Source organism: Dipodomys spectabilis, unplaced genomic scaffold (genome assembly GCF_019054845.1).
Source record: "Dipodomys spectabilis isolate Male_0828 unplaced genomic scaffold, ASM1905484v1 ptg000147l, whole genome shotgun sequence".
NCBI classification, from domain to species: domain Eukaryota; kingdom Metazoa; phylum Chordata; class Mammalia; order Rodentia; family Heteromyidae; genus Dipodomys; species Dipodomys spectabilis.
In genome coordinates, this window is record NW_024870824.1 from 7,797,155 (window position 1) to 7,821,010 (window position 23,856).

The window sequence follows — 23,856 nt, forward strand, 5'->3', positions numbered from 1 at the left end:
AACTTTGGATGCTGTCCCTAGGCTTCTTTGTTTTTTATTTGGTCAGTCGTGGGCCTGAACGCTGGGCCTGGGTGCTGTCCCTCAGCTCTTCAGCTCAAGGTTAGTGCTCTACCACTTGAGCCACAGCGTTACTCTTGGCTTTTTCTGCTTATGTGGTGCTGAGGAATTGAACCCAGGGCCTCATGCATGCAAGGCAAGTGCTCTCCCACTGAGTCACCTCCCCAGCCCTACCTAAGCTTCTTTACTCAAGACTAGCAGTCTACCACTTTAGATACTGCTCCACTTCTGGCTTTTTAGTGGTTATTTGGAGATATGTCTCAGACTTCTCTTCCTGGGCTGTCTTCAAACTGCAACTTCAGATTTCAACCTCGTTGGTAACGAAAGAAAAGACTTGAGCCACTGACACCAAGCTTAGATTTGTTGTTGTTGTTGTTACCAACCCTGAAGCTTGTACTCTGGGCTTAGGTGTGTCCCTGAGCCTTTCTGTGCTCAAGGCTAATGCTCTACCACTTAGGCCAAAATGTCACTTCCAGTCTTTTCTGAGTAGTTTATTAAAGATAAGAGTCACAGACTTTATTGCCTGGGCTGGCTTTGAACCGCAATCCTCAGATCTCAGCCTCCTGAATAGATCTACCAGAGAGTTTGAAATATCATCATGTGTCATATACGTTTTGTTGCCTAATTCTTTTTCTCAGTGCTGGGAAGAAACTCAATCCCTCTGAAATTGTAGGCAAGGCCTCTACTACTAAGTTACATAACATTTCCAATGTATCCATTTCTATGGAAGTGCTACCTTTAGTATGTTTTTTGGAAATGCTTTGCTGTTGTGTTTTTATTTCTGTCTCTGTCTGTCTGTCTGTCTGTCTGTCTCTCTCTCTCTCTCTCTCTCTAAGGGACTTGAACTTGAACTTAGGGCCTAGAGCTCTTACTTGGAGGCTCCAGGCTAAATTTCTTCCATTTGAGCCAGGTAGAAAGTCTGCATAGTATGTTATTTTACATATTCCCCAGTGATCATTGTTTTCCATCAGTGTTTAGGAATAAAGATGAACATCTGATGGAGATGAAAGTGTGAATGAGATATTTTCATACGCTTTAACCATGTTTTATGTGTGGGTACTACTCAATTTGTTAGGTATGCAAATAATATAGAAATTGTAATTAGAGATAATTTGACCTTTGAAAAAGAACATTTATATGATATATGTGTCCTCTTGCTAGAGAGGTGGCTCAGTGGTATAACTCTTGTCTAACACACACATACTCTAAGTTCTATCCACAGTACTGCAGCAAATGAATGAGCAAACAAAACCATTAAAACCCCTGTATTACTATGCCCTTGCAACTCTCCTCTTTTTATTTGTATCTCTGGTGGGTCATTTTTCAATGGAGCCTCAGATACTAATGTGATCACTATTCTCTGTGTATAGTTAACCTATTATTTCTTTACTTGAAAGACAACAAAAATTAGTGACAAAACATTGGAAGTCTTGATGCTATCCTTCCATGCTGTTTACCCCTTTGAGTTTCATTTTGTGCTGTTTTAGATAGAATGTTTATCTTTAAGCTCTCAATTTCTGGCCTATACTATTAATATGATAAGCAGTTGTCCTTAATATACAGGGAATTGCTGCAAATATATAGTAATTTTAATGTGGTATTAGTCTGACAAATATTAATTGGGTAACTAAACTTAGTCTTAATATTTTAAAGGAAGATTAAACCTTTTATGTCAGTTTATATCAGGAAAGTGTCATTATGAATTCCATAAGATTTTAATTTTATGTAAAGGTATTTGCTATTTGTAGGAAGGCCATGATTGCCAAATTATTCTGAGATATTCATAGCATTTTAAAAGCCATGCCTTTTTAAAATAATTTAAGATTAGCTCCCAAAGTTCTGAATTGAATTGACATTCTGGCAGTGGCAGTGGAATAATTATAGATTCCAAAGATACATAAAGTGCTAAGTCCTCAGTGACTTGCTTCTTTGCATAGGACTGAAATTTAAACTCAGCCCCTCCAGCTCATATTGTGCTCTGCCATTTGAACCATGCCCTCAGTTTTCAAAAAATTAATTTATTTTTTGGCCAGTGTTTCTAGTTTGTTTGTTGACCTTCACTGTGATTCTCCTACCTATGGCCGTCTTCACACAACCATGTTTGGCTTGTGTGTTGAAATTCAGTCTCACCAACTTTTTGGCCAGCTTGGGCTTCCATGATCTCACCAAGGTCTGTCTCCTGGGTAACAGGGATTACAGGCTTGATTCACTGTGCTCTACCACCTCAGTGACTTCCTGAAGATGGTGTTGGTATTTTGTCAATATTTTTTCAGGAAACAGCAGATAACATTAAACTTGGATTGCATATTTTTCCATATTTAAAAATTTCTCAAGATCTACTAGAGGACTGGGTGGGGTTTCTTCTCCCTAATGTGTTCAGTTTCAGTTCTGAAAGGTCAGATACCATAATAATATCCTGTTTTTTAAGAGTACATAATTTTATTTTATTTTTTTGGGTCCAGTTGTGGGGCCTGAACTCTAGGCCTGGGCGCTACCCCTCAACTCTTCAGCTCAAGGCTAGCACTCTACCACTTGAGCCACAGCGCCATTTCTGGCTTTTTTTTTTTGCTTATGTGGTGCTGGGGAATCGAACCCAGGGCCTCAGGCATGCAAGGCAAGCGCTCTACCACTGAGCCAACTTCCCAGCCCCAAGAGTGCATAATTTTAAACCCACATTAGTATTGCAAAAATGGAATAAGAAGAAAACTTCCCCAATCCTCTACACATATATGAATAACAAAATCACCTATAGATGAAATAATCAATGAAGCATATTATTGTATAGAAAAATGACATTCAGTAATCCCTAAACAGCTTGATTTCTTCGAAGGTAGAGAAAAACCATAGTTATCATGACTGAGTGAACATTTTAAGTTTTTAGGAGAGTTTCTATAAAACTGTCTTTCAAGGAAGAGTTGAATCAACTCTTGATGTCTGACTCGAAGAATTTCATGAAAAAATTAAGATGAACCATACATACCATGACCATAATAGAGGCAGACCATTATAAGAAGTTCAAGTAAGTTAAATCTTAGTGTGGAAGAAGTAGAATAGAATTTTCTCTATCTAGTTCTCTGAAGGAAAGTTTCAGAGTAATGATAGTTTTAATGGTTACAAAATGGAGACATTTCCTTGGGGATGTATTGAGAAAAATCAATATTCCTGGGAAGAGGAATTTAAGTAAATGAGTGAAATCAAAATTCCAAATATACTTGGAACAACCTACATTGAATAAAGAAATGGTTCTCATATGAATGAGGTAAGACAAATAAAATGAGAAAAATGCGTTGGGACTGTTGAGTATTATACTAGAAATGGACTGTTCTGAAAAGCTACGTGAAAGTATCATATGGTGTGGACGAACACTGAAAAGAGCATTTTGGGAAATAAATGTAAAGATGAAGTGGAAAAAGGTGAAACCACAGGAAACTTTTGCAATAGTCAAGGACAACAAGAGTCATGCAAACTAATGCAAACAAATAGAAAACTTGAAAAGCATTTGAACACAAAAGGAATTATTCTGGAAGTTGGGAACCCTGGGATCCAATGTTTGCATACAAGAAAGGTAATTCTGGTAAGTAGATCCAGAAAGAATAAAGTATTCCAAGACTTGATTAAAGAATTGCTGTAAAAACCATGAATGTCCTCCAAAGTTTAGGTAATAATGAAATTTATAATATGAAAGAAACAAACAATATCACATTAGAGACACAAAAACAGATGTGTACTCAGGAGACAAGATTTAGAAAGGATGGATTGAGTAACTAAATAAGGGTATCACAAATCCCTACAGAAGAATATATAAATTTTGAACAAGACTTTTAGAATACTATTTTTCTATTTTTGTTTGTTACTTTAACAAACAAAATCTTGCCTTCAAAGACTCTCCAAATCCACTAGTACTTCTAGTATTAAAAATTATTTGCATAGTTGATCTTTAAAAGAAAAAGAGAGGCATTTTAACCTTTTCTTCCATTGGGAGATTCTTAAGATACTAGATTGATATCAGTATGCTCAGTTTTCTCCACGGGGTGATACTGAAATTAAGAATATGGAATTTTCTGAAACTGAGGAATTTAAACGTAGGTTGAGTAATTTTATTGACACTTAGGTTATTATTGTTTTTAAAATTATGGAAAAGATTTTCTATGAATATAGGACACCAAGATTATATTCACATTACTCAGAAGCAACTAATCACTAAGAACACAAAAAAGGGTGAGAAGTGGTGCTTTATATTTGAACTACAGTGAAGAAAAAACTTCAGCTCGGAACTCCAGAACCTGCAATAAATTTCATCTTATAGAATTAATTTTAAAAATTCCCACTTACTATTTCTGCCACATGATGTCGCTCTTATCCATGAAGTGGTTTCAAATTCACAAACCGAAGTCATTTCCTTTGCAATCGGAGAGACGCCCCACAATCTTAACTCTTCGGATGCTCAGAAATGGACAGAATATCTGGACTGAAAGAGGTGGGGTACTTTAAATAACTGAGGAAAGCTTCGCTGATGATTATCAAACGTCACAACTGGAAATGGTGTACGCCAGAGAACACAAACTGGAGAGCAGACAACTCCTGTTTATGATCATTCTAGCAGCTTGGAGGGCAGGGAGCGGCCAGCTCCACTACTCGGTCCCCGAGGAGGCCAAACACGGCACCTTCGTGGGCCGCATCGCGCAGGACCTGGGGCTGGAGCTGACAGAGCTGGTGCCGCGCCTGTTCCGGGTGGCGTCCAAGGGCCGCGGGGACCTTCTGGAGGTAAATCTGCAGAATGGCATTTTGTTTGTGAATGGTCGGATCGACCGGGAGGAGCTGTGCGGGCGCAGCGCGGAGTGCAGCCTGCACCTGGAGGTGATCGTGGACAGGCCGCTGCAGGTGTTCCACGTGGAGGTGGAGGTGAAGGACATTAACGACAACGCGCCTGTGTTCCCTGCGACACAAAAGAATCTGTTTATCCCCGAATCCAGGCTGCTTGACTCTCGGCTTCCACTAGAGGGCGCGTCGGATGCAGACATCGGAGCCAATGCTCTGCTGACTTACAGACTGAGCCCCAGTGAATATTTCTCGCTGGACGTTCCACCCACCCACGAGCAGGTAAAACCTCTAGGGCTTGTCCTGCGCAAGCCTTTAGACAGGGAAGAAGCTCCGGAGCTCTACCTATGGCTCACGGCCACGGACGGAGGCAAACCCGAGCTGACTGGCACCGTTCAGTTCCTCATCACAGTACTGGATGCCAATGACAATGCTCCGGTTTTCGACCGGACGCTGTACACAGCGAAGCTGCCAGAAAACGTTCCCATCGGGACCATGGTAACTCACCTGAATGCCTCAGATTTAGACGAAGGTGTGAATGGGGAGATCACGTACTCCATCTCCAGCGATGTTTCTCCAGAGATAAAATCCAAGTTTCACATCGACTCTGTGAGTGGGGAAATTACAGTGATAGGGCTTATTGATTTTGAGGAAAGGAAAGTGTATAACATCCAAGTAGAGGCATCAGATAGGGGCCTGCCCCCTCTGGCTGGCCACTGTACAGTTCTGGTGCAAGTTGTGGACATTAATGACAACGCTCCACAGTTGACTCTTACTTCCCTGTCTCTCCCTATTTCTGAGGACACGCAGCCAGGCACAGTGGTAACTTTGATTAACGTGTTTGACAGAGATTCTGGCAACAATGGGCAGGTGACCTGCTCCCTGACACCCGACACACCGTTCACGTTGGTGTCCACCTTCAAAAACTATTATTCTCTGATACTGGAGAGCAGTCTGGACCGGGAAACAGAGTCGACTTACGAGTTGGTGGTGACCGCGCGTGACGGGGGCTCGCCTCCGCTGTGGGCCACCGCCAGCGTGTCGGTGGAGGTGGCCGACGTGAACGACAACGCGCCCGTGTTCGCACAGGCCGAGTACACGGTGTTCGTGAAGGAGAACAACGCGCCCGGCTCGCACATCTTCACGGTGTGGGCGCGCGACGCGGACGCGCAGGAGAACGCGCGCGTGTCGTACTCGCTGGTGGAGCGGCGGGTGGGCGAGCGCGCGCTGTCGAGCTACGTGTCGGTGCACGCGGAGAGCGGCAAGGTGTACGCGCTGCAGCCGCTGGACCACGAGGAGCTGGAGCTGCTGCAGTTCCAGGTGAGCGCGCGCGACGCTGGCGTGCCCGCCCTGGGCAGCAACGTGACTCTGCAGGTGTTCGTGCTGGACGAGAACGACAATGCGCCTGCGCTGCTGGGGCCTCCCGGCGGCGGCGGCGGCGGCGGCGGCGGCGGCGCGCGCAGCGAAGTGCTGTGGCGCTCGGTGGGCGCTGGCCACGTGGTGACCAAGGTGCGCGCGGTGGACGCGGACTCTGGCTACAACGCGTGGCTGTCGTACGAGCTGCAGCCGGCGGCGGCCGGTGCGCGCAGCGCGTTCCGCGTGGGGCTGTACACGGGCGAGATCAGCACCACGCGCGCGCTGGACGAGGCGGACGCCGCGAGGCAGCGCCTGTTGGTGCTGGTGAAGGACCATGGCGAGCCGGCGCTGACGGCCACCGCCACGGTGCTGGTGTCTCTGGTGGACAGCGGCCAATCGCCCAAGCTGTCTTTGCGTGCATCGGAGGGCGCCGTGGCTTCGGAGGCGACGCTGGTGGACGTGAACGTGTACCTGATCATCGCCATCTGCGCGGTGTGCAGCCTGCTGGTGCTGACGCTGGTGCTGTACGTGGCGCTGCGGTGCTCTGGGGCGGCTGTGGGGCGGAGCGAGGGCGCGTGCGCGCCTGGGAAGCCTGTGCTGGTGTGCTCCAGCGCGGTGGGGAGCTGGTCCTACTCTCAGCAGAGGAGGCAGAGGGTGTGCTCTGGGGAGGGCCCGCCCAAGACCGACCTCATGGCCTTCAGCCCCAATCTTCCTCAAGGTCCCACCTCTGCAGACAACGTGAGTCGTAAATATTTTTATTTTGAATATTTTGAAAATGTGAATTTCAATGGGTTTGATTTTTAATGCACATAATCCCAGGAATACAGCCTGAGTCAGGATCATCATGAATTTGACGCTTGTCTTTGGTGTGTAGACGATTCCAGAATTTTATCGAAACTTAACAAGACTCCATCTTTTTAAAATAAATTTCTTTGTGATTAAGTGATTACGTAAATTTAACAATATTTTAGGATAGTGATACTTAGCTAAAATCACAAACATATTTTAACTTTCACAAGGCGAATTACCATTATCATGGTCTATAAAGCTTTTGAACTCTTCAAACTTTGACAATACAAGTATTTCAGATTTACAGATTAGGTGATATGTACATTTATTTCCTTTTTTCCTAGTGCATGCTGTTCCCTCCTTCTTTCTCATTCCCTCCTATCACTGCCTTTGGTTTGCTTCGTTCACTTTCATCAATTTCCCGTGCAGCTAATTGACCGGTCTGCTATATTTTTTCACCCGTTTCTCTCTGATTCTGTGCCCTCCTCCTATATTCCCTCTATGTGCACATGTATGTATCATATGTGGGGTCAAGAATATAGAGTCTTCTAAAAACAATATGACAAGTTAAGAAGACATCCTTTGTTTCTTGTGTCCTGTTTACTTTGTCATATCTTGTTGCATTTTGAATTTAACACCTGCATATCACAGAGACCATTGCCGTGTTTCTCTCTGTTCTTGGCTTATTTCATTCAATATGATTTGTTCTAGTTCCATCCATTTCCCTGAGAATGCCATTATTTTTTCTTTCTAATGTCTGTATAATATTCCATTGTATATAGGTAGTTCAATTTTGGATTCATTTATCTGTAGTGGGGCATCTGGGTTGTTGCCATATCTTGGCTATTGTGATGAGTGTAGCAAGGAACATGGAGGTGCATGTGTCTTTGTATTCTGGTTCCTTTTGCTCACGGTAGATATCTAGGAGTGGTATGGCTGCGTTGTATGGAAGTCTGTGTAGTTTTCTGAGGAACCTCCAGACTGCTTTCTAGAGTGGTGTATTAGTTTACATTCTTACCAGCAGTGCAGTAGGGCTCCTCTTTCTCCACATCCCCATCAACATTTGTCTTTGGCTGAATTTAGGATATATGCCATTCTGACTGGGGCAAGGTGGTATCTCAGATTTTTTTATTTGCATTTCCTTTCCAGCCAGGGATGATAAACATTTCCTCATGTGTTTCTTTGCCATTTTTATCTCTTCTGAGAAGTCTCATTTTAGCTCCTTTGCCCATTTAATGATTGATTTGTTAGATTTGTGAGGCTTTAGTTTCTTGAGCTCCCTGTATATAATGGATATTAGGCCTTTGTCTGATATATTGCTGGTAAATACCTTTTCCCAAGTGGTTGGCTGTCTTTCTAGTTTGGTAATTATGTCTTTAGCTGTGCAGAAACTTTTTATTTTTAAGGTAGTCCCATTTGTTGAGTCTCTCTCCAATTTGTTGTGACCCTGGAACTCTGTTCAAGAAGTTCCTGCTTGTGCCTATAAGTTCTAGTGTCTCTTCTATTCTGTCCTGCAGTAGTTTCAAAGTTTCAGGTTTGATGTTGAGGTCTTTAATCCATTTCCTGTTGATGTTAATGATGATAGGCTGGGATCCTCTTAGTTTTCTGCATGTGGCTGCCCAGTTTTCCCAGCACCAATAGTTGAAGAGGCCATGTTTATTCCACTGTACATCTTTAGTCCTTTGTCGAATATCAGCTGATGGTAAGCATGTGGTATTATTTCTGCATCTTCTAATCTATTCCATTGGCAAGATTCAATTTTTATATAAGAAATTATTATTATTGATTAATATAAATTTTTAATGAATAATACACCATTCAGAAGCATGGATTTCTTTGTTCACATAGTGTATCATTATAATTATCTAGTGTGCTGGTGATTTTTTTGGGTGGTGGGTAACCTTGCGATAGATATGAATCTCTGGGATGATAGGCAAGCGTTCTAATAGTGAGCCACATCCTTAGTCACATGCAATCTTCAAAAGTTAGATAGTAAAAAAACCTTCAATATTTATTCTGATTTTTTCATTCCATATATTATCCGTATTTCATTTAATGTATGTATTGTAACATCTGTTTAATTTTACTTTTATGTTTAATGTAGCAATTGAATTATTTTAATTTCTTATTGCATCAACTTATCTTTTTTGTCTCCTTGAATTGTATTTATGTATTAGTGACTTCTTATCTTACTTTTTAGAATTGTGCTGGTAATGAATTAATACCATTTAAAAACACATCTTAGGTGACAGTTCTATAGTGTTTTGTTCCTTATTTGCAATTCATTTTACCCACCTGAATGCCTGAAACAGATGTTTCTTTTATATATTCCATAATTAAGCACATGTACAATATTCTTTTTTTCTTTTCTTTTTGTCAGTCATGGGGCTTGAATTCTGACCCTGGCTCTGGGCCTGAGCTCTTCAGCTCTAGGCTAGTGCTTTACCACTTGAGCCACAGCACCAGTTCTAGTTTTCTGGTGGTTAATGAAGAGTCTCACTTCCTGGGCTTTCCTTCCTGGGCTGGCTTTGAACTGCGATCCTCAGATCTCAGCTTCCTGAGTAACTAAGATTACAGGCATTAGCCATGGATGCCCAGCTCAATATTCTTTTTTTTTAAAGCATGATTTAACACTTCAAATTTAATCTATATTTTCTCCTTTTTTAACTTTAAGTAGTTATATTATAATTTATTCAGTTTTCTATTATGTGGAACACTTTGGTGGAGAGCACAAATTAATTATCTGGTTGTTTTGAAAAATTTACAAATATTGTTTTAAGCACCCATCAACTTTCATAGTTGGTAAAATTCTACCACCCATTAAGAAGTTAGTCTAGAATGTCCTGTATTTTTTTTAATTCAGTATAGAGAAAATTAGAGGTATAAAAATCCACATATTGTGTCATTTTCAGTAGTTTTGCCAATGAGCAGTAAATTAGCATTTACCAAAAGAAATTTAAATTTGTTCCATTTGAAATGATGCTTACTATATCATATTTGAATTTTTTCTTATTTGCATAGGAACTGTATTCACATTAAAAGTTTCAAGGAATTGGATCTAATATGTAATGAAATTTCTGAGTGCAATTAAAGGAATCTGCTCAAAAGTAATTTTCCTGGTAACTGAAACTTGCCATATGTTGGAGTCAGTTTGTAGAGGAATACATGTTCTCTGAAAAGTCTTCCTTTTCGATAATCATCTACAATGGAGGCATCTATAATTAATACTTGGAGAATTTGTTTTTTTTTTGGGGGGGGGTCCGGTTGTGGGTCCTGAACTCTGGGCCTGGCCACTGTCCCTCAGCTCTTCAGCTCAAGGCTAGCGCTCTACCACTTGAGCCATAGCACCACTTCTGGCTTTTTTCTTTTGCTTATGTGGTGCTGAGGAATCGAACCCAGGGCCTCATGCATGCAAGGCAAGCACTCTACCACTGAGCCATCTTCCCAGGCCTGAGAATTTGTTTTGTGTATGTGTCAATCCTGGGGTTTGAACTTGGGACCAGGTCCCTTAGCTTTCTTGCTCAAGGGTAGTGCTGAACCACTTTAGTCACAGCTCCACTTCTTGCTTTGGGTGGTTAATTGGAGATAACAGTCTCAGGGATATTCTTGTATGAGCTAGTTTCAAATCATGATCCTCAGATTTCAGCCTTCTGTATAGCTAGGATATAGGCATGGACCATTGGCAATTGGCTGAAGAATTTACTTTTGGGCTGGACTTTGAAGTATGGATAGAATTTTGATAGATAATAAAAGAAATACCTTGGACAAAGAAGTTATTGAAGTTATATCTTTCTTGAAAATACAATTTATATTGGAAAGTGTATAAAGATCACTTTGGGAAGATTGGTTCATAGTCACATATTGCATATCCTAACTTTAGTATAAGGTTTTGATGCTTGTTTCACAGAAAGGCAAATCCATTAGAGGTTTAATCTGATGGAAGCTGTGCTCATAATGACAAAATTATGATATGTAAAAATGGAGAGGCTGGCCAGGTGCTGGTAGTTCACGTCTGTAGTCCTAGCTACTTAGAAGGCCGAGATCCAAAGATCATAGATCAAAGCCCAGGCAGAAAAGTGTGTGACACTCTATGTCCAATTAACTACTAAAAAGCTGGAAATTGAGCTGTGGTGTAAGTTGTAGAGCCGTAAGTATAAAAAAGCCTAGGAACAGTGCCGATGGCCCAGAATTCAAGCCCCAGGAATGACCAAATAATGGAGAGAATATAGACAAACTTTAAATATTCTATATAAGTGAAATGAATAATAAAATTACTTATACATATGTTTGGGGAGTGATTATGTTCTAGAATTTGTGATCTTCAAATATGTGGATTTGGGAATACCTATTGATTAGATAACTTTTTGACTTTGGTTAAGGTATAACAAAAATGTTGAGTGGAGAATGAAGGTCCGGGCCTGTTGATATGGATTTAAATATGTTGGACACGTTGATTAACTTGAAGACAGGGAAGAATATATATAAATACCTAAAGGAAAGGAACTTTCCAATTAAAAGGCTAGACTCTGAACATTGGAAAATATACATACATCTGAACAGCAAAGAGATGGCCAGAAGTGAATGGTAGAAATACTACCAGGGCTAATGTTGGTAGAGAAGTCTGCGAAGGAAAATGTTCTAAGTGAAATTCTTATTTCTACTATCAAACTATTCAGAGATTCAATATTCAAAGAACATGCACTTTCATTTTTCCTGCATTAGTAAGTAGAACAGAGTAAGAAATCAAACATCTATTGAATAAAGAAAAGCAGAAATGTACAATAATTCATAATATGTAAGATGAAATAAACTCTAGCTTAAGAAAAGTTGGAATTTCATAATTCTCTTGGGAAAAAGATATTCCAATGACCAGATAAATATAACCTTCTGCACAAAAGCACAGAAGAAACATATATTGCTATTGTCCATGATGGATATACAAGTCATGTTTTAAAACATTCAAAATATTGGGAAGATACTGCTTTAACTATGAAGAGAGAGATCCCTCTTTGAAACTCAGTTACTTTAAAGAGCCAAAAAGTAAGTATATCTGCAAGTGGTAAAGGTAAGGATCTACTATTAACTTATGAAAAAAATAACATTTATTTTATGTAAAACAATTGTTGTGGAGGTAAGTTAAATTGTGATCATTACACCTTGGCACCACATGATGTCGCTGTCTGTCAAGTTCTGGCTAAACGAGAGCCAATGACGTTTCAGCAGCAACGTAAATCTTTTAATTGCTGAGCAGTGTCTTGTGAAGCAGAATAGAATTAAAAGATTCGAGACAAAACAATAATTCATCTACATATCAAGACAAGATTTTCAAAGAAGAACAAAAGGAATACTTGACATGGTGTTTTCCTGGGAAGGAGCTCCGGATCCCCGGTGTCTGCTGCTCTCACTTCTGCTTCTGTCATCCTGGGAGGCAGGGAGCGGCCAGCTCCATTACTCGGTCCGAGAGGAGGCCAAACACGGCACCTTCGTGGGTCGCATCGCGCAGGACCTGGGGCTGGAGCTGACAGAGCTGGTGCCACGCCTGTTCCGGGTGGCGTCCAAGGGCGGCGGGGACCTTCTGGAGGTAAATCTGCAGAATGGCATTTTGTTTGTGAATGGTCGGATCGACCGGGAGGAGCTGTGCGGGCGCAGCGCGGAGTGCAGCCTGCACCTGGAGGTGATCGTGGACAGGCCGCTGCAGGTGTTCCACGTGGAGGTGGAGGTGAAGGACATTAACGACAACCCGCCTGTGTTTCCGGTAAAAGTGCAGAAGCTGTTTATTTCAGAATCTAGAACGCTAGACTCTCGATTTTTGCTAGAGGGCGCATCAGATGCAGATTTTGGAGCAAATTCAGTTTTAACCTATGTGCTTGACTCTAATGATTACTTCACGCTTAGTGTGAATTCAAAGAACAAAGAAAATAAACAAGTTGAACTCGTGTTAAGAAAATCTTTGGACAGAGAGGAGGCTCCTGAACACAGCCTACTCCTGATGGCCACCGATGGAGGGAAACCTGAGCTCACGGGCTCTCTCCAACTACTGGTCACCGTGCTGGACGTGAATGACAATGCTCCCAGTTTTGAACAGTCGGAATATGAGGTGAGAATATTCGAAAACGCAGACAATGGAACAATGGTTATCAGAGTGAATGCTTCTGATCGTGATGAAGGAACCAATGGGGCAATTTCATATTCGTTTAGTAGCCTCCTTTCCCCCATGGTTTTGGACCAGTTTAGCATAGATGGGAAAACAGGAGAAATTGTAATTAAAGGGAATCTGGATTTTGAACAAGAAACCTTATACAAAATCCGAGTTGATGCAACAGACAGAGGACACCCTCCGATGGCAGGGCACTGTACGGTTTTAGTGAAAGTATTAGATAAAAATGACAATGCGCCTCAGATTGCATTGACGTCTTTATCCTTGCCTGTTCGAGAGGACGCTCAACTGGGAACCGCCATTGCCCTGATTAGCGTGTCAGATTCTGACTCTGGACACAATGGGCAGGTGACCTGCTCCCTGACGCCTGACACACCCTTCAAGCTGGTGTCCACCTTCAAAAATTATTACTCATTGGTCCTGGACAGCGCTCTGGACCGAGAGACCACCTCTGACTATGAGTTGGTGGTGACCGCGCGTGACGGGGGCTCGCCTCCGCTGTGGGCCACCGCCAGCGTGTCGGTGGAGGTGGCCGACGTGAACGACAACGCGCCCGTGTTCGCACAGGCCGAGTACACGGTGTTCGTGAAGGAGAACAACGCGCCCGGCTCGCACATCTTCACGGTGTGGGCGCGCGACGCGGACGCGCAGGAGAACGCGCGCGTGTCGTACTCGCTGGTGGAGCGGCGGGTGGGCGAGCGCGCGCTGTCGAGCTACGTGTCGGTGCACGCGGAGAGCGGCAAGGTGTACGCGCTGCAGCCGCTGGACCACGAGGAGCTGGAGCTGCTGCAGTTCCAGGTGAGCGCGCGCGACGCTGGCGTGCCCGCCCTGGGCAGCAACGTGACTCTGCAGGTGTTCGTGCTGGACGAGAACGACAATGCGCCTGCGCTGCTGGGGCCTCCCGGCGGCGGCGGCGGCGGCGGCGGCGGCGGCGCGCGCAGCGAAGTGCTGTGGCGCTCGGTGGGCGCTGGCCACGTGGTGACCAAGGTGCGCGCGGTGGACGCGGACTCTGGCTACAACGCGTGGCTGTCGTACGAGCTGCAGCCGGCGGCGGCCGGTGCGCGCAGCCCGTTCCGCGTGGGGCTGTACACGGGCGAGATCAGCACCACGCGCGCGCTGGACGAGGCGGACGCCGCGAGGCAGCGCCTGTTGGTGCTGGTGAAGGACCATGGCGAGCCGGCGCTGACGGCCACCGCCACGGTGCTGGTGTCTCTGGTGGACAGCGGCCAATCGCCCAAGCTGTCTTTGCGTGCATCGGAGGGCGCCGTGGCTTCGGAGGCGACGCTGGTGGACGTGAACGTGTACCTGATCATCGCCATCTGCGCGGTGTGCAGCCTGCTGGTGCTGACGCTGGTGCTGTACGTGGCGCTGCGGTGCTCTGGGGCGGCTGTGGGGCGGAGCGAGGGCGCGTGCGCGCCTGGGAAGCCTGTGCTGGTGTGCTCCAGCGCGGTGGGGAGCTGGTCCTACTCTCAGCAGAGGAGGCAGAGGGTGTGCTCTGGGGAGGGCCCGCCCAAGACCGACCTCATGGCCTTCAGTCCTAGCCTTCCACCCTGTCCGGGATCAGCAGGTGCAGGAAACAGTCAAGATTTAAATGTTGATCCTTGCCCTCAAGTAAGTCTATTTTTTTAAGTCCGAAATTTTGTTTGTGGTATTATTAGTTTTAACGTTTTCACAATTTGCATGTATTTCATCCAGTTTAAATTTTTATTTAAAGTATAATTTATTGCCCTTTTGAAATATTATCATAGTTTGATAGATGTGTCTTTCTATATTTACTGTGCCCTAAATTCATGGGGTCAGGTGATTTATCAAAAATTAATACCTTTTATGTCCCATGCTATCCTTCCTTCAAATCAAGTTTTCACTGGATAATTTCCTCTCATAAAAACATAATTTTTGTGTGTATCTAATGTTAGTCATCCAAACCTTTCAGCCTTGATGGATGTGTGTGTGTGTGTGTGTGTGTTCTGGTTTTGAAGGTTGAACTGAGAGTTTGGGTTCTGTTCCTTAGGGTTTTTTGCTAACGTCTAGTGCTATACGACTTGAGAAATACTCAGTTTTTTGGTACTTAATTAGATATGAATCTTGGTGGTTGAAGTGTTGCTCAGTTGGTAGAGCTCTAGGCTCTAAAAGCGACAGTACTGATTTTGAGTCTGTCTGAGACAAAAAAGAAGGAAAGCAAAGAAAGAAAGGAAGGAAGGAAGGAAAGTGAATCATATGTACTTTCTTCTTTCTTTTAATACTAACTTTGAATCATCCTTGTGATTTGCTAGGATTACAGGCATGAGCCACTAATTCCAGCTTATCTTTCATTGACTCTTTAACCGTACTTCATAAGGTTTGCTCGAAATATACACTTGACTATAAAAATATAAAAGTGTTTTATCCTTATACTGAGTGTCATTTTTTATGATTTTAGTTTAGCAAACTTCTTTTTTCTTTTGGTCTTTTTTTTGTTGTTGTTGTTGTTGGTCGTGGGTCTTGAACTCTGGGCCTGGGTGCTGTGTCTCAGTTCTTCAGATCAAGGCATATTGTCTACCACTTTAGCACTGTGCCACTTCCAGTATTCTAAGTGTTTTATTGGAAATTACAGTCTCATGGACTTTCCTGCCTGGGCTAGCTTTGAACGGTGATCCTCATATCTCAACCTTCTGAGTAGCTAAGATTAAATGTGTGAGCCTCCAGCACCCGGATTATTTTTTTCGTTTTTGTGCTAAGATTTGCTTGTTAGTGGAAGAGGTTCCACTGTAAGAATTCTATTCATATACAAAGTGTAATTTGAATAATTTTTTTAGTCTCCATAGTATAGTATTTTTCTTGTTTCAAATGCTGACTGACATAGCATAGAATGATTTCACATATTATTATTTTTTTGGGGGGGGGGTCTGGTCGTGGGCCTGCACTGTGGGCCTGGGTGCTGTCCCTCAGCTCTTCAGCTCAAGGCTAGCGCTCTACCACTTGAGCCACAGCCCTACTTCCGGCTTTTTTCTTTTTGCTTATGTGGTGCTGAGGAATCGAACCCAGGGCCTCATGCATGCAAGGCAAACACTCTACCACTGAGCCACCTTCCCAGCCCCTCACATATAATTTTTCTATTGACTGCAGTGGCTCATTTCTGTAATCATATCTGCAAGGGTAGCAGAGATTGGTATGATGGAGGTTCAAAGCCAACTTAGAGAAACAGTTTCAAGAACCCCATCTCAACTAAGAAAAGCTTGGCATCGTGGTCATATCTGTCATCACAGTTATGTGAGAAGTATAAATAAGAGGATAACCTAGTTGAAATTTGGTATATGCCTGCTAAGGTATACATGTTAGAGTCTACTGGGGAAAAAAGTAAATATTTTGGCGAATATTTTTAACAGCTTTTTTTGGGGGGTCTGATCGTGGGGTCTGAACACTGGGCCTGGGGGCTGTCCCTCAGCTCTTCAGCCCAAGGCTAGCGCTCTACCACTTGGGTCACAGCGCCACTTCCAGCTTTTTTTCTTTTTGCTTATGTGGTGCTGAGGAATCAAACCAAGGGCCTCATGCATGCAAGGCAAGCACTCTACCACTGAGCCACCTTCCCAGCCCTTTTACAGCTTTTTAACAAGTTAACATTTTTGAACAACTATATCTAGGCAATAATTGCATTTAGTCCCCTAAAATCCAGAATTAAGCAATATAGTAGTGTCATTTTCACATGAGTTGGAATTTTTTAAAATATACTTCAGAGAATGTGTGTGGTCCTGTGTTCAAATGACTATAAGCATTCTGACCCCCATTGACATTCAAAATGACAAGAACATATTTTATAAATACTGTGCATAATGATTAGATTATTAGATTTGAGCCAATCTAATAATTGGATTATTACAACCCAAATGTATCATTTGTGTATATATATTCACAGAGTATGCAGGATGATCAGGACTCATCTATTCATGTAGAAATATTTAGTATTCTGGAGTATATCTTTGTAAAGTCAAAGGTACTTTCCTTGCTGTATTTCAAGTTTTCTCTTTTCCCCTCTTTGCATCTTATTGTTTCACTTGAATTATATTAACTACTTCTTATATTTTGAGCATGGCAAGACTTAATATAAGGCTTCTAGTACTCCACATTCTCTTTTATTTTGGCTGAGATCAGAACTTGGTACATGACGCTATTGCTCATTGGCTTGTGCCCTATCAACCAAGCCCCGCCTCCAACCTCAATTCTTATGTTATTCACATATTTCTTAAAAATTTCTCACCTATAAAACAGTAGTGTAATTGTTTATGATCATATTTTATTGCATTTACCCAAAAGAAAGGAATCCAAAAGCTAAATTATTTTCTGGTTTGATTTTATATTTCTTTCTTTCTTTTTTCTGTTGGTTGTGGGGCTTGAACTCTGTGCCTGGGCATTGTCCCTCAGCTCTTCAGCTCAAGGCTAGCACTCAATCACTTGAGCCACTGCACCACTTCCAGCATTTCCTGTTTATGTGGTATGGAGGAATTGAACCCAGGGCCTGCCTCATGCATGTGAGGCAAGCACTCTACCACTGAGCCACCTTCTCAGCTCCTTGATTTTATATTTCTTATATGACCTGTTCATGCTTAGTATTTTAGTTGTCTATTAAGAATCTCAATTTTTAGGGGCTGGGAAGGTGGCTCAGTGGTAGAGTGCTTGCCTTGAGCTGAAGAGCTGAGGGACAGCCCCCAGGCTCAGAGTTCAGGCCCCACGACCGGACCTCCCAAAATAAAAATAAAAATCTCAATTTTAAAATGGTCTTTGTTTTTATATGCTTAACTTAATATTAGGATGGAATGTTGAACCTTTTCTTTGTGAAAGCCGTTTTACTCTTACACTTCTTATTCTGTCCATATTTATATTGCCTCGAGTAAAACTTTACTGATCACTCCTTTTGAATGTTATTTTTCCAAAACAGTAGATAGAAGCAAAAGTCTCTTCTATTACTGAGAGTTCTTATTAACAAATAATTTCAAAATGGTCCTCTGTCCTCCCACTCCCTAATTGACATTTGGATACTATCTGGGTATACTCTCCACAGAAATAATATGAAAAGTTTTTGAGTAAAGCAAACACAGTGTTTCATGAGGTTGAAGGGGAAGATAAATTAGGAAATCATGGCAATGGTACAGACAGTAACAATTAGCAGTACCTCTTACTGCTATGACTTAGAAAAATGCTATATAGAAATATGAACAATACAATAAAGATTCATGAATTTTGCTTGAAACTCAAGAAGGACTAAAATCTAACTTAAGCAAAGGTCACTTTTGACCTTTGCTTCAGTAGAAAGTAGGCAAAAAAAGAAACCCAAACACCACTTAAAAATTAACATTCTGGGGGCTGGGAAGGTGGCTCAGTGGTAGAAGCGCTTGCCTTGCATGCCTGAGGCCCTGGGTTCGATTCCTCAGCACCACAAAAGCAAAAAAGAAAAAAGCCGGAAGTGGTGCTGTGGCTCAAGTGGTAGAGTGCTAGCCTTGAGCTGAAGAGCTGAGGGACAGCGCCCAGGCCCAGAGTTCAGGCCCCACAACCGGACCCCCCCCCCAAAAAAATTAACATTCTGGTGGGTTAGGGTGTGGTTCAAGTGGAAGGGTGCCTGTTCTGCAAGCTTGAAGTTCTGAGTTCAAACCACAGTACTGCAAAAAAGCATAGATTCCCTACTAAAGAATAGTAATTAAATTAAATGTACTATGAAAAGATAATACAAACTGTATTGGAAATTGTAAAAGAGTTAATTATTTCCAAATGATAAAGATAAAGAGAATCAAACTGTATGTATAGGAAGGATTCACAACTTGGAACAGATAATATAAATGCTAACAAATCATTTAGTATAAGCTGATAAAATAGATGCATATTTTATTCCCATGCAAGATCTTAACTACAATTACTTAAGGAAATGATATCAAACAATTGTTTATATTTTCCTGATTCTTTTCACTGGAAAAGAGTGAGCCAGGATCCTGAATGTATAAATAAAGAAGTCCTAAATTTCAGAACAAAATAAACAGTCATAGTTTGAAAATTTTAATTGATTAACTGTTCCATTTAAACTTCATTTTGACAATAGGTGAACACTGTGTAGAAAGTTTACTCAGGGCATGGAAAAATTACAATTATGGTCAGGCTGTGCATTGAGAGGTCAACCTAATATGCTCACACCATAGAGAAACATCATCTTCTACTTCAATAGTAATTTATAAGAAAAAATTCAGAGGTTGGAATAAAGTTTACAGGTCAATAGTGCAAGGTTCATTCATACAATCTGTACTTACTCTGTGAGCCACATGATGTCACTCTTGGCCATGGCATTCTCTTTGATTCAAGACGAATCCTTCCCCCTTCCCCTGGGAAACACGCTCCATTCTTTTTCACTCTGTAACGAACAATGGCGAACCTAGGAGAGTGAAGCTGAGACAAGAAGATGATTTCTCTGAGTTTCGAGGTAACATACACCAGTTAAAAAAAGATCTTGCACTTGAAATGGTGTTCTCAGGCGGAACCAACCTAGAGAGCCTGAATCTACTATTTTCACTTCTGCTCTTCACAATATGGGAAGCCGGGAGCGGCCAGCTCCATTACTCAGTCCCAGAGGAGGCCAAACACGGCACCTTTGTGGGTCGCATCGCGCAGGACTTGGGGCTGGAGCTGACAGAGCTGGTGCCGCGCCTGTTCCAGTTAGATACCAAGGGCCACGGGGACCTTCTGGAGGTAAATCTGCAGAATGGCATTTTGTTTGTGAATGGTCGGATCGACCGGGAGGAGCTGTGCGGGCGCAGCGCGGAGTGCAGCCTGCACCTGGAGGTGATCGTGGACAGGCCGCTGCAGGTGTTCCACGTGGAGGTGGAGGTGAAGGATATTAACGACAACGCGCCTGTGTTCCCTGCGACACAAAAGAATCTGTTTATCCCCGAATCCAGGCTGCTTGACTCTCGGCTTCCACTAGAGGGCGCGTCGGATGCAGACATTGGAGCCAATGCTCTGCTGACTTACAGACTGAGCCCCAGTGAATATTTCTCTCTGGAAGTCCCACCCACCCACGAGCAGGTAAAACCTCTAGGGCTTGTCCTGCGCAAGCCTTTAGACAGGGAAGAAGCTCCGGAGCTCTACCTATGGCTCACGGCCACGGACGGAGGCAAACCCGAGCTGACTGGCACGGTTCAGTTCCTCATCACAGTACTGGATGCCAATGACAATGCTCCGGTTTTCGACCGGACGCTGTACACAGCGAAGCTGCCAGAAAACGTTCCCATCGGGACCATGGTAACTCACCTGAATGCCTCAGATTTAGACGAAGGTGTGAATGGGGAGATCACGTACTCCTTCTCCAGCGATGTTTCTCCAGAGATAAAATCCAAGTTTCACATCGACTCTGTGAGTGGGGAAATTACAGTGATAGGGCTTATTGATTTTGAGGAAAGGAAAGTGTATAACATCCAAGTAGAGGCATCAGATAGGGGCCTGCCCCCTCTGGCTGGCCACTGTACAGTTCTGGTGCAAGTTGTGGACATTAATGACAACGCTCCACAGTTGAAGGTCAGACCACTCCGGCTCCCTATTAAAGAAGACACACAACTGGAAACAGTTATTGCCCTGATAAGTGTGACTGATCTAGATGCAGGTGCAAATGGACAAGTGTCCTGTTCCTTGACGCCTCCTGCCCCCTTCAGACTGGTGTCCACTTTCAATAATCACTATTCATTGGTGCTGGACAGCGCTCTGGACCGAGAGACCACCTCTGACTATGAGTTGATGGTGACCGCGCGAGACGGGGGCTCGCCTCCGCTGTGGGCCACCGCCAGCGTGTCGGTGGAGGTGGCCGACGTGAACGACAACGCGCCCGTGTTCGCACAGGCCGAGTACACGGTGTTCGTGAAGGAGAACAACGCGCCCGGCTCGCACATCTTCACGGTGTGGGCGCGCGACGCGGACGCGCAGGAGAACGCGCGCGTGTCGTACTCGCTGGTGGAGCGGCGGGTGGGCGAGCGCGCGCTGTCGAGCTACGTGTCGGTGCACGCGGAGAGCGGCAAGGTGTACGCGCTGCAGCCGCTGGACCACGAGGAGCTGGAGCTGCTGCAGTTCCAGGTGAGCGCGCGCGACGCTGGCGTGCCCGCCCTGGGCAGCAACGTGACTCTGCAGGTGTTCGTGCTGGACGAGAACGACAATGCGCCTGCGCTGCTGGGGCCTCCCGGCGGCGGCGGCGGCGGCGGCGGCGGCGGCGGCGGCGGCGCGCGCAGCGAAGTGCTGTCGCGCTCGGTGGGCGCTGGCCACGTGGTGACCAAGGTGCGCGCGGTGGACGCGGACTCTGGCTACAACGCGTGGCTGTCGTACGAGCTGCAGCCGGCGGCGGCCGGTGCGCGCAGCGCGTTCCGCGTGGGGCTGTACACGGGCGAGATCAGCACCACGCGCGCGCTGGACGAGGCGGACGCCGCGAGGCAGCGCCTGTTGGTGCTGGTGAAGGACCATGGCGAGCCGGCGCTGACGGCCACCGCCACGGTGCTGGTGTCTCTGGTGGACAGCGGCCAATCGCCCAAGCTGTCTTTGCGTGCATCGGAGGGCGCCGTGGCTTCGGAGGCGACGCTGGTGGACGTGAACGTGTACCTGATCATCGCCATCTGCGCGGTGTGCAGCCTGCTGGTGCTGACGCTGGTGCTGTACGTGGCGCTGCGGTGCTCTGGGGCGGCTGTGGGGCGGAGCGAGGGCGCGTGCGCGCCTGGGAAGCCTGTGCTGGTGTGCTCCAGCGCGGTGGGGAGCTGGTCCTACTCTCAGCAGAGGAGGCAGAGGGTGTGCTCTGGGGAGGGCCCGCCCAAGACCGACCTCATGGCCTTCAGCCCCAGCCTTCCACCCTGTCCTGGATCTTCAGATGGGATGGGAGAGCCATCTACGTTTTTGGACTCCTCTGGGAAGGTAGGTGTCTAGTGTCTTGTTTATTTATATCTTTTCTTTTGAAGGTATTTATTATTTCCCGTGATATGTTTAATGTTTTCATTTTCGTAGAAATTATCAAATAGCAATCAACGTTTCAATTAGCATTGGATTTGAATAATTTATTTTACCTTTCCTAATGTTAATTATGGTAAATTGTTGATCAAGGACAATCCATTTTCGGGTTCAATTAACGTTAGTTAGGACCTTTGACCAGTGGCTTTGGGTTGTACGGCTGGTCTGCCGTAACCCTTGAAGATGAGTAGGGTTTTGAAAAATAATGTTGTGTAACTCATTCTGAAAATATCAAAATACCTGTATCACTTATTCCAGAATTTGACAATATTTTTGGGTTGGACCTAGGGCTAGATCTCAGGGCCTGAGCACTGTTCCTGAGCGTCTCCCCCTCCAAATCTAAGTCCTCTACCACGTGAGCCACATCTCTACTTCTGGATTTTTGGTGGTTAATTGGAGATGAGTCTCATGGACTTTACTGCCTAGGCTGGCTTTGATCTGTGAGCCTCAGATCTCAGCCTCCTAAGTAGTTAGTATCCAGGGATGAACCGATGGTGCCTGGCAGTATTCTATTGTTGATTATAACCTCTTCACTTTCTCTATATTTCTTTAGATTGAGATTTTCTTCAAATAAGCTTGTTTGGCATCACTTAGTATTTCTTCTGTGATTTCTCGTGAAGCTTAGGAAATAATTTCTCCATATAATACCCTAGTTTTCTCAAAAAAGTTATAAATAGATCCTTCAAAACCATATATATATATATATTCCTAAGTATTTGACAATATAGATTATGAGAATATGTTGATTGACTGTGCTACATTTAGAAAATTATAATACATTTATATTCTGCTATAGAAAACAAATTCCTGATAGGCTTCCTTCATAAAGCAATTTTTTAGATCTTCTCAGTTTGGTGACATAATTCTGGAATATAAAGTTTTTGTCTTTAGATTTATGGTTTTGAACTTAAATTTTCCCCATCTTAGATGATAACTTACTTTTCCTTTGGTATTCTAGAAGACAAAATTCTTGCGCTTTTTAAGTCAGTTTGTGTTAACACTTTTCTTGCTTATAGTCTGTGGCTTTCAAGTTGGTCCTTTGAGCATTGTATATTTAGGTTATACATGCTGTGTTTTTCAATTCTTTTTTCTTTTGGTTTGTGGGTCTTATACTCCGGGCCTAGGTACTGTTTCTGAGCTCTTTTGCTCAAGGCTAGCATCCTACGACTTTGAACCACAGCTCCACTTGCAGTTTTTGTGTGGTTAACTGGAGATAAGAGTCTCAGAGGGACTTTCTGCCTGGGCTGGCTGTGAACCATGATCCTTGGGTCTCAGCCTCTTGAATAGCTAGGAGTACAGGCATGAGCCACCAGTGCTTAACTTCAGTTCATGTTTTGACAGACTTTTCTTGATTTATATATCTCTCAATCCTCTTTTTTATGTCATATTGTATCAGGTATTTTTCCAAGGTATTTTTTAGATAAAATCACAATGCTTTCTTCACATTCATGAAGCTCTGATTTCATTCCCTACCAGCCAAATGATCTTATTTCAGTGGAGTAAGAGTAACTTTTATATGAATGAATAGTGTCATAGTAATAATGGTGAAAATACAAGTAAATTGTATTTAAGATATATTATTTCAGGGTTTTTTTTCTCTGAAAATAAGTGTTCAAAACTCAGGTAGAGCCTGCTATCCTTTTGTTAAACATACTATCAGCACAATTCACATTACATTCAGACTT

At 43.8% G+C, this 23,856-nt stretch overlaps 3 protein-coding genes across 3 annotated transcripts in view; all 3 read left to right on the forward strand.

Moving 5' to 3' along the window:
- The first annotated feature begins 4,596 nt into the window (after positions 1-4,596).
- LOC122118033 (protocadherin alpha-7-like) lies at positions 4,597-7,035 on the forward strand. The gene has a single exon (XM_042691882.1). It carries the CDS (start codon positions 4,597-4,599, stop codon positions 7,033-7,035), a length of 2,439 nt encoding a protein of 812 aa, XP_042547816.1.
- A 5,338-nt stretch (positions 7,036-12,373) lies between these two features.
- On the forward strand, positions 12,374-14,806 carry LOC122118034 (protocadherin alpha-8-like). The gene has a single exon (XM_042691883.1). It carries the CDS (start codon positions 12,374-12,376, stop codon positions 14,804-14,806), a length of 2,433 nt encoding a protein of 810 aa, XP_042547817.1.
- A 4,789-nt stretch (positions 14,807-19,595) lies between these two features.
- LOC122118215 (protocadherin alpha-C2) overlaps positions 19,596-23,856 on the forward strand; it is a 153,777-nt gene continuing 149,516 nt past the window's right edge. Inside the window, exon 1 of the mRNA XM_042692155.1 lies at positions 19,596-22,078. Within this exon, the coding sequence (XP_042548089.1) occupies positions 19,655-22,078 (2,424 nt within the window). The 5' untranslated portion in view covers positions 19,596-19,654. The remainder of the gene's footprint in view (positions 22,079-23,856) is intronic.

Bases quoted from the DNA above. Each gene is read 5' to 3' on its own strand.
- LOC122118034 (XM_042691883.1), top strand. From the start codon at position 12,374: ATGGTGTTTTCCTGGGAAGGAGCTCCGGATCCCCGGTGTCTGCTGCTC.
- LOC122118033 (XM_042691882.1), top strand. From the start codon at position 4,597: ATGGTGTACGCCAGAGAACACAAACTGGAGAGCAGACAACTCCTGTTT.